Source organism: Artibeus jamaicensis, unplaced genomic scaffold, assembly GCF_021234435.1.
Source record: "Artibeus jamaicensis isolate MK-2021 breed Jamaican fruit bat unplaced genomic scaffold, CSHL_Jam_final contig_391, whole genome shotgun sequence".
In the NCBI taxonomy this organism is placed as follows: domain Eukaryota; kingdom Metazoa; phylum Chordata; class Mammalia; order Chiroptera; family Phyllostomidae; genus Artibeus; species Artibeus jamaicensis.
The window spans coordinates 9,202,242-9,220,467 of NW_026521814.1; the positions used below are offsets into that span (position 1 = coordinate 9,202,242).

Below are 18,226 nucleotides of genomic sequence, written 5' to 3' on the forward strand. Positions count from 1 at the left end.
GTTACCTACAAAGGAGTGCTCATAAGACTATCAGCTTCTCAAAAGAAGGCAAGAAGGGGATGGAAAGAAGTATTTGAAGTCATGAAAGGGAAGGACCTACATCCAAGATTACTCTATCCAGCAAAACTATGATTTAGAATGGAAGGGCAGATAAAGTGCTTCCTAGATAAGGTCAAGTTAACAGAGTTCATCATCACCAAGCCCTTATTATATGAAATGTTAAAGGGATTTTATGTAAGAAAAATAAGATAAAAAGTATGAACAGTAAAATGACAACAAACTCAGTTATTAACAACTGAACCTAAAACAGAAACAAAAACAAAGTAGAACAGGAACAGAATCACAGAAATGGAGATCTCATGGAGGGTTATCAGCAGGGGAGTGGGAGAGAGGGGAGAAAGGTACAGAGAATAAGTAACATAAATGGTAGGTAGAAGATAGATGGGGTAGGTTAAGAATAGTATAGGAAATGGAGAAGCCAAAGAACTTACATATATGACCCATGGACATCAACTAAAGGGGGAATGCAGGTGGGAGGGGATGCGCAGGGTGGAGGGGAATAAAAGGGAGAAAATGGAACTGGTATAGTGTAATCAATAAAACATTTAAAAGAAAAAATATCTACAGACTCTGTAGTAATATTCCCTTTTTTTTTTCATACCTGATAATGGTTGTCTTCTTGCTTTCTTTTTTCAATTTCATTAGTTTTTTATTTTAAAAACATTCCTCTTGGGATTGACTGATTCTCTCCATTGCATGTTTGCTCACTGTATCATGAATTAGTGTTTCCATCTTTCCCCTCTTCCTTTCCTGGCTAATTCTGCTACTCATCTCCTAACTTACTGAAATAGATGCTTAGTTTATAAAGTTTTACTTTTTCTTTTTTTCCTCTATATGTATACAAGGCCGTAAGAACCACTTCTAGATACTATTTCATATTTATCTCACAGATTTTGCTATTTAGCACTTTCACTATGATTTATCTAAAAATATTTTCTCATTTCCATTTAAGACTTTTCCACGATCTTTTTTGTTACTGACTTCTACTTAAGTTCCAATGTGGTCACAAAACATGTTCTATATGATTCTAATCCTTGAAGTTTCATCCCAAAGTTTACCAAGCGTTTAAGGACAAAATGGTCCAATCTACCTTATATAAACTTTTTCAATTCCTTGAAATTTGTTAAGACTTGTTTTGTGGCCTTAACAGGTTTGGTTTTTATAAAAGTCACTTAAAAAGAACATATATTCTGTGGATGTTAAGAGAATGTATTCAATAGTTTAAGTTTATCAACACTGAATTTTTCTAAGCTCTCTGTTTATTGTTTGATACTGTGTTATTTTTATCTACCTGGTTTTATTACTAAGAAATCTATGTGCTGAAATCTTCCATTATGATTTGTGTATCTGTGTCTATCTCCTTAAAGAACTATCAATTTTAATTTACCTTGAGGCCATGTTATTATGTGTATACAAATTAGGAATTATTATATGTTCCTGGTGAGTTGAATCTTTTGTAGTTATGAAGTATTTGTGACTAAAATTAGAAACCTTAAAAACTTGACTCTTACTAAAATTAGTAAAGAGCCAGGAACCAGCTCTGGCTAGTATGGCTCAGTTGGTTGAAGCATAGTCCCGTAAACCAAGAAGCTGTGGGTTCAATTCCTAGTCAGGGCACATGCCTTGGTTTCGGATTCAGTTCCTGGTTAGAGTGTGTATGAGAGGCAACCAATCAATGTTTCTCTCCCTTCCTTTCTCTGTAAAATCAATAAGCACGTCTTCAGGTGAGGACAGAAAAACAGGAGCCAGGAACTATGCAAATACAATACATGCTTTACCACATACCATCCTTCGAAACTATGACAAATGTACTTTCATAAGTGAGGAAACAAAGGTTCTAAGAGGTAAAACAGCTTACCAAAAATAACCTGAAAGAGTCATGGTTGGACTCCACATCTGTCTGAATACAGGGCTTAAAGTTCTAACCACTATATGGAAGTAACTTCAATTTCTGTATAGAAAAATAATTAAAGATTCATTACCTCTACTCCAATTATACTAGTTATTCTACACACAAGGTATAGCCTAAACTTTCCACTGAACAATGATTCAAAAGGAGTTTTTATAAGATAGTTGCAGAGCATGGCTGCTAAAACAATCAAACTATAATATATATGAATCAAAGTGCTTTTGTGGCTTTTTCTCCTATTTAAATCTGTATGTAATCAAATTGCTATGCAGTTATCACTTAATTTGCCACTCCAAGAATGCATAACAGTATAACTTCAGGGTTAGTTCTAAGTCAACATATGCAATAAAATGGGATGGAAACGAGACAAGTCTATGATTATTAAACTACAGTTATGGCTGTTAGCATCTTGGAAGCAAGCAGAAAGCTAAATACCTGCAACGAAATAGAAATATGATCTGTTGAGTAAGAGAAAATGAAAATCAAATGCTTATTTATGTACTGCAATGTAGTATTCACTGACCACTTTCCATATGTTAGTAACTGTGCTAGATATTGAGAATATGTGTAAAAGATAAAATAGTAAGATAAATGCTACAATATAAACAGGAATGTACAAAAGACTACAGGCACCTAACTTGGGAGGAGGGGGAAACCAGGAAGAAGGATGGAGAGGGCTTCCTACTGAAAATTGTTATCTGAGCCAACTGTTAAAGAATGAACAGGAAATGAGGTAGAGGCAAGGAACAAGCCCTGACCTGTGTGGCTCAGCTGGTTGGGCGTCACGACACAAAGCAAAAGGCTGCCAGTTGATTCCTGGTTAGGGCACCTGCCTAAGTTGCAGGCCAGGTACCCAGTTGGGGGCATTCGAGAAGCAATAGACAGATGTTATTTCTCACACGTCGATGTTTCTCTCCCTCCCTCCCTCTCCTCTCTCTAAAAATAAATAAAATCTTAAAAAAAAAAAAAAGGAACAAGATGTACAAAGGCACAAAAAGCATAGTCCATTTAGAGAACTGAAAGAGTTTAACATAGGATACACAGGGCAGATGTTGGGGAATGAGGATAAAGAGAGAAATAAGGTATATGAAGGGTCTTCACAAGAGTGAATTTTATCTTGATGGAGAGTGAAGGAAATATAAAAGTTACAGGATGAGATATATAAGGAAACAGTACTTGAGGCTAGAGAGGTCAGAAGGTACCAGATCAAAAATACTTTAATAAGCTATCTTAACACTTGGGTTATATCATTCAAGTAACAGAGAGCTATGTTAGGATTCTAAGTAAGAGAAAAAAAGGATTATAATTTTATTTGGGGAAAAAATGACTTGTCTATGACATCAAAATGAATTGAAGGACAAGACCAAAACGGAAAGGGAATGCGTGTGTAAAAAAACCCAAGTAAAAGATAGCAGTAACTTAAGTCAGAATGGTATCGATGGGTACATTGGAGATACAGAAGAACTGGGTGTTTTGGGGGCTGAAGTGAAAGCTATCATACACTTTCTTCTATATAACTGTTCCCTTACCTGTTGACTCTTTTTTGAAGCAACATATTTAGAAAAAGTAAATCATTTGCGAAATTAAAAAAAAATGCTGATAGGTAAATGCTTTAATTCCAGTTTACCTAGCCTCCCTCCCCCAATTAGGAAATGCTTGAAGAAGTAGATTTTGAGATGGAGTTTGAAAGATAAGATTATCGTGCCAATCTATCAATAAAAAATAATAAAAATGCATTAAGAAAAACAAATGGAATCTTAATCTAAATGTTAAGGGTAGCAACCAGAATTCGGGCACGTAGAATCGAAAGGATGGTAGTGTCCATTACTGACAGAACACAAGAAAGGTGCGTGCGTGGGCAGAGGGACTGAGGGAGAAAGAAAGGCAGCGACAGGGACTGACTGACTGCAATGGGAGAGATAACAGTCAATACAGTTTTGAACAGGCTGCATCAGAGGTTCCTAGGAGACATTTAAGTACCAATATGAACTAAGCAAGGACATAACATTCAAGATCGATGACATTCAAGACTGAGAAATTTGATACTCAAGAGAGAAAAGAGGGCTGGAGATAGAAGTCTGGATGTCAGCAACATACACATGGTAACTGAAACATGAGAGTAGCTGCTGTACAAGAAGACTGAGTAGCTAATACTCAAGATATACAATGGAGTAGAGCATATCATTACAACTCACCCACATTTTACAAATGGGTAAGAGAAGGTAACGTCCATAGCAGAGACCAAGAAGACATAGCCAAATGAGTTACAACGAAAAGTAGAACAAGGCACTTCAAAAACTAAGGCAATAAAAGTCGTTCAAGAAAACATAAGGAGTCAACAATATTCAATGCTGCCAAGTTAAAACTCACATGTTTACAGCATTTAACATCAAGAAGAAAGTTAACAATCTTTTAAAGAACAATTTCAGTTAAAGGAGAAAATGGAAAGTGAGGTAGAAGATGTCATCATATGAAAATGATAGTATATGGAGATGAGAGGGATTTATAATTGAGAGAGTTTTTTGTTTTGCTTTCTAAGAGAGAAAAAGCAAAACATTTAAGAACATTTGAGATAGAGAAAGTATCACTAGACGAGGTCCCTGATATAGCAGAAAATGGGATTAAAAGCACAGATAAAACACTCTCTTCTGAGAGAGGAGATAGACAACATCCACAAGTAATAGCAAACAGAGGGTGAGTATGTTACCTACTTATATGAACTAATGTAAGTTCTTACAGAATAGAAAAATAAGTTTGGATACATTAGTATAGTATTTCCCCTTCATCCATGAGGGTTACATTTCAAGACCCCCAATGGATGGCCCAAACCACAGATGGAGATGAACTTTGTATATACTGTTTTTTCTATATATATATATACACACACCTATAATAAAGTTTTACTTATAGACATTAACAATAAAATTATAACAGTATACTGTAATAAAAATTTCATGAATGTGCTCTCTTGCTCCCTTGCTCTCAAAATTCCTTATTGTACTATACTCACCTTTTCTCTTAAAGTACTTCATGGCTTCTCTTTGGAATACTGAATTGCCAACATCACTACTCTTATGGCTTGGGGCCATTACTTAGTAAATTAAGGGTTACTTGAACACAACACTGTTCTACAGCAATCGATCTGATAACTAAGACAGCCAGTAAGTGACTAATGGGCAGGCAGCAAACAGAGGGTGGACACATTGGACAAAGGGACGATGCATGTCCCAGGTAGGACAGTGTGAGGTTTCATCACACTACTCAGAACAGCCTGCCATTTAAAATTTACAAACTGTTTATTTCTGGAATTTTTCATTTAATATTTTTAGACTGATTGTGGGCGACTGAAACCATGGAAGGCGAAACTATAGATAAGGACCACTGCACATCAAAAAACAATTTTTATCCTCACCCGAAGACATGCTTACTGACTTTAGAGAAAGGGGAAGGGAAGGAGAGAGAGAGGAAACAGTGCTGTGAGAGAGAAACATTAACTGGCTGCCTCTCCTATGTGCCCCAACTGGAAACCAAATCTGCAACCGAGGCGTGTGCCCTGACCAGGAGTCCCACCTGCCACCTTTCAATTTATGGGACAATACTCCAACCAACTGGGCACCGGCCAGGGCTGCACATCCAAGTTTTTTAAATGGTGTTCTTTGTGGAACTGAATCATGATCTGTATTTGTTCTACTGTGTTCTTCCATACTTTCCAAATTTTCTACAATAAGCATGTAACTATTAAAAAAACCCTTTGTTCTTTGAATTATAAAGAATAATTATTAAAGCAAAAAAAAATCAGAAAACAAAGAAAAGTAGAAAGGGGAAAAACAATACCTATAATCTACTAAGGTACTGCTTCCTTTGGTTGAGAAAATATATGGCAGCTATGTTACTTAACATTCTTAGAAAAAGGAACATTAATAATGGACTCACTCAGACATGAAAGAGAAGATTCCGGTCTCCTCTTAGCTACCTAAGTCTCCACTTCAAAAGAGCATTAATATATCTCCACTTACAAAAGTAAAATTCAGGTATTTGGGTATTATTATTAATTTAGAGGTATATTTTCAATACTGCCTTTCTTCCTGGCCATAACTATTACTATTTAAATATTAGTGTAATTATAAAAAACAGCCATTAATAACATTCGCAGCTACAGTTTAAAAGAAGGAGAATAAAAAATGGAGGCTTACAGTTGTGGTAAATTTGGTCTAACAAAGGGATCATTCTCTGCTCCATTGACTGCTTTGTTTTTCCTTTGTTTTGGTTCAGAATTGGTAGAGGGTGCCTGAGAATTATTAGCTGTGGGAGGTTTGCGTTTGGCTAGAAGTTTCCTTTGCCTTTCAATATCTTCCCTTTGCTGATTCACCCATTCTTGTTGCCTGTATAAAAATAAATGTATAAAACTGTATTAACTTTCCACTACTTTTCACAGTTAAAACCTGAAAATCAGAAGTCATTATGATACAAATTTGTACCTTTGTGGTACCTCTCTAGTGAACCAACTCATACTCACAGTCCAGGTCTCCTCTGAAACATTCATTTCTGAACGAGGCAAGCCTTATACCCCTAGACTAGGGAAAGATGTGTTGCCACACACATTCTCATGGTATGTTGCTGCTCCTCACGTCCTTTCTAACAAATACCATTCCTGTAGATACTGGTCAGAATGATTGGACTACATTGCTCCATGAGAACAGACACTACATTTATTTTATATCTTACTGTATTCCTAGTGTCCAACACAGGGATTGGTATACTATGTATTCAAAAAGTACAGTGTTGGCAAAAGAGGGTTTACAGTCGTGTGTGTGGAAAAAGACACACAGGTATGACTATTAGAATAGCTTTATTAACTGTGTTCCACACATTCACAACTGGAAACCTTCTGCCCACCCCTGTATTTATTGAATGAAATAAATGTACTATTAAAAAAGAACTTACGAAATTAAGTATGAGGCAGAGTATATATTTCAGATTTATATTTCTAGTTTATATTTAAGGTTATATTATATAACCTTCTCTTTTAGTCATTACCTGGGCAACTGTGGGTCTGAGTTTAGTAGCAGAGGTTCTTGCTCATAAACATTCGGAAACTATGGTTTCTATCTCTAATGTAAATCCTACTCTCCTTTTTATTGTGAATATTTTAGCTCAAGTCCAATTGCCTTTCATTTGGACACCTTTCCATCTGAACGCAACCAATTTATCCTCTTTCCAGTATCATGCCAACATTACCATCAGAATTTTCTAAAACTCAAGTATGACCACATAAAACGTATAACCTTTAAAAGTTCCCCATTATCCACAGAATTAAAACCCTAACTCCCATTAGAACACTAATTTAAAAAAATAACTTAAAAAAAAAAACAACACAGGCAACACCCTAACTGCCCAGGATCACAAGACACTGTCTTCTCTCATTATGGCATACCTAAGGCCCAGCACAGCTGTGTTGAGCAAAAGCTGAATAAATCAACTGAGATACAGAGAAAGCCATTCTGTGATGAATCACGGGCACTAGTGTTTGAAAAAGCAATTTTTATGTGATAAATAATGCTTTGTCTCCATGTTCCATTTCACTGGACTGACTCTGGAAAAGTTGATGAAGATGCTGACACTACTCTTGTTTTTCACATTTAAAAAAACCTTTTTGAGGAAGGAAAAAATAAAAGTATGTATCCTGGCTCCTTAGCACATAAATGGTTAACTTACCATGTGAGCTCAAAAAAGTACAGTAACGATGACTTGTTTTAAACAACACTAAAGCTACATGTTCAGTTCAACTGATTTATGAGTTATTGTACCTAAGGCAAAAGGAAAAAGGTTTTGTTTTTTTTTGTAGGAAAAGAGACCAGGCAAGTAATGAATATTAACACTTAATATTGGAGAATGAAAAAGTAGAAAAATCTCAAGATCTATATAGATATAAATCTTCCAATGAAAATTAAATTTTCAGTAATTTTACTCCTGTATCATCTATAAAGCTAAAAGGTCAATTTGTATTTTGGAAATTTGTATTTAGAATAATACATCATACCATAGAGATAAATGTTAACTAGTCAAAAAGTCTGCTAAAGCTAAAATTATATCTTTTTTTTTTGCTTTATATTCCTTTCAAATGTACTAAATTCTGTAATCTCAAACAGTAGGAATGGATGTAGAACATAATCCCAAATCTAGTATCGTTGAAAATAATGAAAACCCACAGGAAAATTAAATGTTTTAAAATGTAAGAATGACTAACTTCACAAGATTCTGAAATGCAAAGCCATCTGTCCATTGTTCAGTAAACGAAGCACCATGTCTGACTGTTGTGAAGTGTCCAAGGCGTAGTCTGTCTTGCATACTCTTCTCTCGGCTTGCCAGTTTTTCTTGGGTACTCTGAAAAAAGGAGGAAAATTCATCACTCAATCATATTCCTTTAAATTTTAAAAGTGTACAAGGCAAAAGGGACTATTCAAAAAAGGGGGAAAGTTTATTGAACTTCAACTTGCCTTTTCAATCAACAGTTTCTTGCTCATTGATATGCATTTGTTTAATCGTTCTTTGTATTTTTCAAGTAATTTTTGTTGTTCATCTATTTGACGTCTGAGATCACAGTTAGCCTACAATGTAAGTAGAAAATGGAATAAATCTAAAATTTATATTCACGAGACACTCAGGAATAGTTTTAATGTACTGAATAAATTATATAAAGAAAAAAGATTAAGTATTTATTTGAGTATGACACTAAACTTTTTTTAAAAAAAACATCTGCTTACCATGGAGTATTACTGTTTAAACACTGCTTAATTGTGTAGTGGAAAGTACATGGAATGTGTATCCATACTCGCTGGGTTCAAATCCACTAAGTTATTTGTATCTTAGTTCAGTTGACTTATTTTTAAAATAAGAGCAATGTCATTTACCTAAACTTAGTTTAAAATGACCAAAATATGGTATAAAGTGTCTAGCACTTAAAAATGAATATGATTCTTTTCCATCCTTTGTAATTAGTAACAAATTTCTCTCCACTCCATTTGTGGATGACACTGTTGATGCCTATCCAACAGACATTCATTCCCAACATCTTTCTTAGCAAACATATACCAATTTTGTTGACTCTGTAGGCAGCCAATGGCTCAGTGAAGAGGCCTCTCTCTCAACTCAGGAGATGAGTCTGATTAGTCTAGTATAATGATAAGCCAAGAACCTGAAGAGCTTGTTGGAACACAGACTGCTAAAACCCATCTCCAGAGTTTCTGAATGTGTAGAACTGAGGTAGGGCCTGAACATTAATTTCTAGTAAGTTTCCCAGTAATGCTGATCTGGGGAATCATACTTTGAGAACCATGGGTCTAGGCCAATCATGGTATGGTGGAAGCCAAAAGATAGTGTATAATAAATCAAAAATGATGGGAAATAATAGCTACCAACCTAAAATTATATACCTAATAAACTGATTTTCAAAAAAAAAAAAGCATAAAATAAAGATACTTTCTGAGGAACATAAATGAAATCTGTCACCTCATCATTGCATCAGGAACAATTCAAACAAAACTAATGAAGTGTGTGTGTGTAACTTAAAAAATGGATTTTAATATTCCTCTAGACTGCAAAGGGCCAAATACAGCCAAAAAGAGGGTATTTGTCAAGATTTAATAGAAAGCTACAGGAATCATGATGGTCCAAATGTATTTTCTCCTTCTTTAATAATGAAAAACCAGTATTTTATTCTGAATTGATATATGCCTAGCTAAAAACACATTTCACAGCTTCCCTTGCAGCTAAGGAATAGAATATTCAAAGGAAGCTGCAAACAGAATTGTTGCTTTTTTGTTATTCCCTGCTTTTTTCTGTTTTCTGCTCAGGAACATAGTTATGATTAGAGTCATAACTAACTGTGACTCTAATAAATATTTTGTACCTTTGTATGACCTTCAAGACGAAAATCATAATACTAGGGATGAGAAAGAAAAACAAAAGGAGTCAAAATCCCATATATGTCACTGTGCAGCCATCACACCCAGGCTGCCCACTTCTGTTCTCTCAAAAAGTAACAATGTATCTCATTTAAGTATTACTGTTTTATGTTCTGTCACTAACAGCCAAAGACAATGAAAAAGATATAGTGAAAGCAGCATAGGAATACACAAACAGAATACAGAACATAGCAAAGAACACAGATATAGACCCACTCATTTATGAAAACTAGACTGATATGACAGAGCTGGCAGTAGACAGTGGACTTTTAATTAAATGGGCCAGACAACGGGTTATCTATAAAGAAATAAATTAAAATGAAACCTACTTCTTCATACCATACCCCAAAAGGAGTTCCAGTGAAATTAACAATTTTTATTAAAAAACCAGACTATAAAACTTTTCAAAGAAAATATAGAACATCTTTATAATCTAAAGGAAAAATTATTTGGTAGACCTTTTGTAATAATTTGGTACAAATGAATCTATAAAAAAGATATATTTAATCACATAAAAACTTTGAATGCCTCTAGTCATCAAAAGATAGCTTGAGGAAATGAAAAGACAACTGAAACAATTGGAGAAAATTAATATAGACAGTGGGGCAAAAGTAGGTTTACAGTTGTGAGTACATAAAAGTTTATTCTTGTATTCATTATTGTTATTTTCCATATGAATTGTAAACCTTCTTTTGCCCCACCCTGTATATTATCAGTGAAAAAAAATGACATCAATAAAGACAGCAACCCAGTAAGAAAGTAAGCAAAAAACATGATCAGTTATTTCTCAGAACAAATATGATTAATAAATATTTTAAAAGATGTTCAAAAAGTAAATAGGGAATGCATAATTAGAGATACTTTGTTACATCCATCATTTGGGCCAAAATTTTTTTTAAAAGATAAATCCAATTAAAACAAGACTCAGCAAGGATAATGAACAATAAAATTATTTCTTGCCCACCACTGGTGGGATACAGCCACTTTTGGGAAAATCTGACATTATACAGAAAAGTTATAGATGTACATGGACCGGTACTTCTAAGCATATACCATAGAGAAATCCATATCTGTCCCAGAAGACAAGTACAAGTGTGTTTTGAGCAGTTCATATTAGGAAAAAGTAGAAACTAAATGTCCACAAAGAGAATAAGAGATAAATTATGGTATATTCATATAATGCCTCACTATATAGCAATAAAATGAACCAATTACATGACAATCATATATATAATGTTTAGTGAAAACAAGCAGGGTAAAAGGGTACATACAGAGTAATTCCGCTCATGTAAAGTTCAAAAACAGACTAAAATAACATTAAGACTGTACAGATATAAGTAATAAAACTATAAAGAAATGCAAAAGCATAATAAATACTAAACTAAGAATAGTGGTTAATGTGAATGTGACACAATCAGGAAAGGCACACTGGATGTTTCAAAGGTACTGTCATCATGGTACAATCATGGATGTTGGTTTTACTGACTCTCTAAACCAATGGTTCTCAATGCTGGCTTAAACTGGAATCACCTGGAGATGCTGTTAAAACTACCAATATAAAACCTCTACCTCAATTTAGTCAGAGGTCCCCGGGGTAGCGTTTTGGCCATCAGTACTTTGATCCAGGGCCTCTCACCCTCCTTTCCCTCACCCAGTGATTCTAATGAACAGCATGGAGCAAGAACCACTGCTTTACACTTTTACACATTGTAAGAACACCTTTTGACGGTCTTTTTATAAAGTTTCCATTAAAAATCTCACAGAATTGCAGTATTTACTTCATCTTGGAAAACAGCAAATGTCAGTTAGGTTTGTAACAAAATCAATTAACTTTAAAACTAACATGAAATGAATTATCTCTGTCTTATGATAGTTATTCAAATAAAAATAATTTTCATTAACATTTTTCTATTTCTCCAACTGTTCTCAATTCACATTTTAAAGAGCTAACAAAATAATTTTCAATTTAAAGTTGAAATTTTCAATCAGGTACTTATACAACCAGAAAAGGCTTATGGCTTTTTCCAGCTATAGAATTTTTTACAATGCTATGTCTTTTTTCAACAGTTTTACTATTCCCGAATACTCTTTTTTTCTTTTTAACCTTCATGACTTACTACTTACCCTGAGCAAGTCATCTATACGACCTTCCTTCTTTTCCAGGTCCTGGTTTTTATTAGTTTCTAATGCTGCTATTTTCAGCATTGTGAGATCAGTCTAAATGAAAGAAAGCTATTTTATTATCTCCTTTATATATGTATCATTGCATGTAAACATAAATTTGATTTTACCCTGATTCTAAAAAGCAAAGAAAATATTTGATTTTGTGTGTGTATGTAAAGGCTATCCCAAAAAGCCTCAATGTAGTTTTAAATTTTAATCAGAAGTGTAAGTACTACAAACTTACAAAGAAGCATTTACAGTGTATTTAAAATTTTAGACTATTGATATAATCATCATTAAGATTCAATCGAACCACTGTTTTATGCCATCAACTCTGATTTTTTGACAAAAACTTTTATGAGCTGTTCACTTACTGAAAGCAAACGTACTTATTATAATCCTAGCCTAAAGAGCAACCAAAAAAAGAAGTAGTAGTTTTGATGCCCATGCAACAGCAATAAAAGTCTAGACATGACCTAGCAATAAAAGTCTCACGGCAGTAAATCAGGCAGCTGAGGTAGCAAAAAAGACCAACTCTCCCAGTGCTGGGTCTGAGACAGTGTCATTCAAAAACTCCCATGTAAAGGTTGAAATGAAAAGGTACCCAAAATTAATAAAACTAAATAAGTGAAAAAGGTATTAGATTAATTCAATTTTCAAATATTTTATTAAGTATGTAGCATATACGAATATACATAAAATACCCAAAATGAATGGCTTTGATGTCCACTTAACAATAAACAGAAGAGCTTCAAGAAGACACTGATTATATGTATTTGGATGTTAAGTTCAAAAAGAATCAGTAAACAGATTTGACATCATTATGGTTGTTTTGTTTATTTAATTTACTTAAAATATCTACGTATTTAACCAATGTGTAATAAAAGACAAGATGATAGTAAACTGGGTATTTCAATTTTTTACTCCTGACAAATTCTCTTTTTGTTTAGTAATAAGCTTACTTGATGGACAGATTCATTTTATGACTATGTCCAAAACGAAGAGAGACATATGAGTTGTTTGCACAAAGCTGGTTACTCGTTTCTTAGAAACCATACCAATAACTTTTAATAAATATTTACCTGAGTAATTTTCAAACATAACTGCTTTGGTTGTACAACAGGGTGGTCCCCAAAAGCTAATGTAGTAGGAGATGGGCTATTAGGTCGAACCTTAAAAAACCATATTAAAAATTTTACATTAGCAAGAAAAAATAGGCTTCTGTTGAGCAACAACTACTTAATATTTCTTAAGTTTCAATCAAGATAATAAACTTAATTAAAACATAATGACTTTAAAACTTTTAACCACCACTTATTCAATTTGAATTTATTGAGTACCTCCTTCACATAAGGCCCAGTGAAAGATAGTCATTCATTCCTGCCCCTCATGATTACATTCTAGTGCCATAAAAAAATTTTACCCCTGGCTGGTGTAGCTCAAGTGGATTGAGCACGGGCCTGCAGACCAAAGGATCATGGTTCAATTCCCAGTCAGGGCACATGCCTGGGTTACAGGCCAGTTCCCAGCAGGGGATGCACAAGAGGCAACCATACATTAATGTCTCTCTCTCTCTCCACTTCCTTTCCCCTCTAGAGATAAATAAATAAAATCTTTAAAAATTTTTGTAAAAAAAATTGTAATGCTTTCAATCAGTTAAATAAAACAAGGCCAATACATTATGTTAAAACAAAAATGTTAAGTAAAACTGAAAAGATCTTAATGCAGAACTTATAATATCAATTTACTGATGAGTTTTGTGGTTTACCTAGGCCCTAGTTTTAAAACACATTCACTGAAAACAGGAGATTACATCACTGTACCAATGTTACCACTACAACTCTTAGAGTTATGGTTGAGTATTATACTTTACTTTGATGTGTCCCAAGGTACAAAATGATTAAGAAAAAATGAAATATATGTCTACAGACAAGGACCAATAGGGTACACTGGAAGTACAAGCAGGGTACTTAAATAAATAAGAGATACTCTGATTTTCAAAAATCTTTAATTTCTCTTTGAATTACTAAAAGCCAATGTTGTTTTTCTGGTTAGCCACTGAACTTTCACACAATCAAAGTGAAGAAAAATGAAATCCAATATGTAAAACAATGCAGATAAAAGAACTAGGTTCTAAGATGTTAGAAACAAAGCAAAAAAGTTGTAATTTTTAGGTCCAAGATCCTCATCCTATACTGAACTAAATATAAACAATCCAAGGTTGATGGCTACCTATCTTTTTCTTAAGGATACCCAGAAAGGAATTATGCTAACATTTTAATGGTTGAGAAATTTAATTCATAAGAAAGTTAAAATTTAGAACTAAGTAACTGAACATGGATTGTCATGAGTCTCCATGTTAGTCCCCATGGGCTCAACTGCATTCTTTTACAAAACGTTACTTCTTGGATATAATTAGTTCAGGAAAACTTTTAATTGAGGAATCTCACTTTTGGTAATGAAATTCTAATAACATTAGATCACTGAAAAGGACCCAACCACACAGAATGATTCTCGAAAAGATAAACAATATATACAGAAGTTCTCAATAAAGACAACAAATTATAAAAGTTATATGGTGTACAGAACTCCCTAGACAAATGACTACGCAAGGAAAAACTTACAGATGAAGAAGGAGTGGAATGTGAATGTGAATTCTGAGGAGAACGGATTGCAGGAGGTATGCCTCTTACTGGGCTTGAGCCATTTCCACCTTGGTACTGAGGGGAAAAAAGAAACATCACTATTAAAATAGGTTTAGATAAATGTCATTTTAGACACTGCATGAAGAATTAATTTAAATATATCTTAAATTAAATCCAGTAATCTTTTAAATAGGTCAAGAAAAAGCAAAAGTAATGTTAGTCACAGCTAAGTCCTAAAATACTCTATAGAGATAATACTGATTGATCATAAGAACATGACAAGATTATATTTTATACAGGCCCTTATTACTTGAACTTCTAACTATATATAACTTGTTACTGCAGCAGACTCAAAGACAAATAAATCCCCCCCACAAACAATGAACATATCTTATATTTCTTTCAAATTTTAGCAGGAAACTAAAGTCTGAAACTCAACAATAACTTTAAGAACTACAGTGATAGAACTGACACAATGAACTGTAACATTACAAATGTTTGTCGAGCCAGTAGAAACCCTAATCCCCCCAAACTTAACACATTTACATGTACATGTTAGTAAACAAAATCAATCATCTTAAAACAGAAGCATCATTCTCAAGACCTGTTATATGTCTAAATGTTCGTAGCACTATATAAAAGTCTACAGACTTGAGTTCCTTCCCTTTGACAGTATAAAAACCTAATAAAAATTGACCCTTTCTTACATGTACCATATGTGTCACAGCACATGATTTAGCTACACAGGGAGGGAAGCCACTCGATCTGTTCCATAGCTACCTTTCTCATTTCTCATGTTTCTGTATCAAGAATGGGAGGAGGAAATGTGTTGTTACTGGTTTCCTTGCAGGGTATTAGGCATGAGCAGCAGAGATGGGGACTTACTAGTGTGATCATTAAACAACTTCCTGTAACCTAGGGGCTTTGTGTAACTTTTTCTTTTCTATCTTTTTAAAAAAAATCTATAGTGCCCAGCGTTAACGCCCAGCACATAGTAGGCATTCAAGAGTCTTCAGATTTTATTCGAATTGATCCTACCTTTGGCAAAGATTCTTCATGATATTGACATTGAAGGAATAATCTCCACTAAAGAGTATTAGGTATCGCGTTGGCACCAACAATTTTACCTTAGATTCTGCAAACCCCCAAAAAACAATGGAGAGTAGAAAAACAATGTTTTAAAAAATGTATTCCTTCCTCCAATCAGCAAATTCTCTTTTTATTCTCAAGTAAATATGTATATATATATATATTCAACTGAGTACATGATGCTTGTTGTTTTAATAATAACGTTAATGCTTTATAATGTGAAACTGGTAGCTAGAGCATTTCTGTGTAGAAGCAAGGAAACACTTCAGAATTGGGTTACAATCTAAATTTACTACTATTTATTATTTTCAGAAACTCTTAGATGGACATTATTTAATTTCCATCCACAGGGCTAAAATGATGCTGTAGTATAGTAAAGCTTGTACCGACATGAGAAACAATTCTGAACAAGTGGCTATTAGACTTTAAGTTCTACTCTTTGCTTTTCCATTTAGAATTTGTCTTTCTGTAGGCTACTTTATATTTGTGGTCCTTAGTTTCCTCGTCTGTAAATACCTATTTTGCTTATCACCCAAGTTGTTATAAGCAAATATGTGATAAAGTACTTTGAAAATTATTAAGTACCATACCAATGCAGAATTTTAACGTTCCTAGGCAGACAGGACATTACACAGACTAAACCTATGCTCTAATCAAATAAATAATCAAGAGCTGACCTTATGCTTCAAAAAAATTATCTCAGCCCATAGCAGAATTGCATTAAGAACTAAAAATGTTCCTTAATGAACTTACTTCAAAATAGTCGCTAATTTTGTGGCCACGTCCCCCAATACTTTTTCCTAAAATATAAAAGTAAAAAGTTTTATAGATTTAAAGTCAGTCATTAATATTGCTTAATGTCTCCTAATTTTATTAAAGCAAATCAATGAATGAAAAAAAACTAAGACAAACTGATTCACACCTGTAAATAGTAATAATATAAAAGCTGTTGTTAACACAAACCATAACTAACAATAAAATGCTTTAATATAAATGCTCTTTTTAAAAATGTTTTCATCCTCTAAAAAGTACTTCCAAATTTACAGGCTGTTCTTTTAAAAAATTGATTTTAAATATTTTATTACATGCCATATATTGATAAAGTGATCACGGCTCTCTAATTAAAAGTTTTGCTCTAAAATGGACTTGGTTTTATAAAAATTGAATTAGGAAGTTGGAAAGAAGTATGGTGTTTTGAGATCTTTTTTTGGATGGGATTTACCCGTCTTTCATTGGAACTATACAGAGTACATGATTTTTTCAAGTTACAAAAAAAAATTACTATACCATGAAATCCAAAGTTTTGTATAATAAAAACATATAGATTGATCAATTCAGTACTGACTTATATTCATTTACTCATCTATATTATTCAAGAAATATATCTTGAGTGGTAACTATGTGCCAGGCATTACTGCAGTGAACAAACAATACATTTAAAAGCTCAACGACCTTGGGTCAACTTTGGCTCATGTGGTTACTTCGTCATGGCAGACACTAAAAGCTCAACAACCTTAAATTCATTATTTAGAAAAAGGTAGGGGAATTTTTTTAAAACTAAGTAAGAACTCAGGACTATAAATGCTACCTAGAAATTTTGAATAATTTTGTACAGGTTTATTTAAAGGTCAGAAAAGACAAAAAATTTTATGCCAAAGGAATTCTCCTTCTGCCTGTAACAACCTTCCTGCAGATTCTGAAGAAGTGCTATTTAATGGACATAAACATTAGGGTTACCTACCCAGAAGCTGTTTGCCCAACTGAACCCAAATTTTGTTAACATTCCCTTCCTTACACAGCACCTGTAATTTTAAGGAAAGCTGACTTCCATCCAGCCTCAGTTCCTAGTTCCCCTTCTGAGAAGAAATCTAATTATGTTCATTTACCATCTCTTTTCCATGATGCCTGTATTTAAGGAGAACTTTAGTCCATTTTCAATTTCAGAGATGCGCCTGATTTTTTAAAAAATCCTTATCTGAGGATATGTTTATTGATTTTAGAGAAGAGGGGACAAGAGAATGACAGAGAGACAGACAAAAACAGCAATGTGAGAGAAACATCAATCAACTGCCTCCTGTACATGTCCCAACTGGTATCTAAACTACAACCCAGGTATGTGCCCTGACCAGGGACTGAACCTGCAACCTTTTGGTGTATGGGATGATGCTGCAACCAACTAAGCCAACTGGACGGGGGCAAGATGCGCCTGATTTTTTTAAGGGCAACAATACTTTTGCTGGAAATAAGTGTTTTTGGAAGGGACACATGACCCAACTCTGGATGAGAGGAGAGGTGTGAAGGTTACTTCAAAGAGAGAGAAAAAAATTCCACAAAAAGCCAGCCCTTTTCTTAATTCTTTGCTCTATTTTTGTGGTATCTCTATTCTGCAAATGTTC

At 33.9% G+C, this 18,226-nt stretch overlaps 1 protein-coding gene across 3 annotated transcripts in view; it reads right to left on the reverse strand.

The window, feature by feature from the left end:
* TLK1 (tousled like kinase 1) overlaps window positions 1–18,226 on the reverse strand; it is a 152,705-nt gene that overhangs the window by 34,221 nt on the left and 100,258 nt on the right. For 2 of the 3 annotated variants that reach the window (XM_037139534.2, XM_037139533.2), the window contains 6 exons: window positions 14,721–14,816; window positions 13,179–13,268; window positions 12,058–12,150; window positions 8,467–8,577; window positions 8,217–8,353; window positions 6,163–6,351 (listed from right to left, as the gene is read on the reverse strand). In XM_037139534.2, coding sequence (XP_036995429.1) covers window positions 6,163–6,351; window positions 8,217–8,353; window positions 8,467–8,577; window positions 12,058–12,150; window positions 13,179–13,268; window positions 14,721–14,816 — 716 coding nt within the window. Of the gene's footprint in view, window positions 1–6,162; window positions 6,352–8,216; window positions 8,354–8,466; window positions 8,578–12,057; window positions 12,151–13,178; window positions 13,269–14,720; window positions 14,817–16,583; window positions 16,631–18,226 lie in introns of all 3 variants that reach the window. The other variant, XM_037139532.2, reaches the window with a different exon arrangement.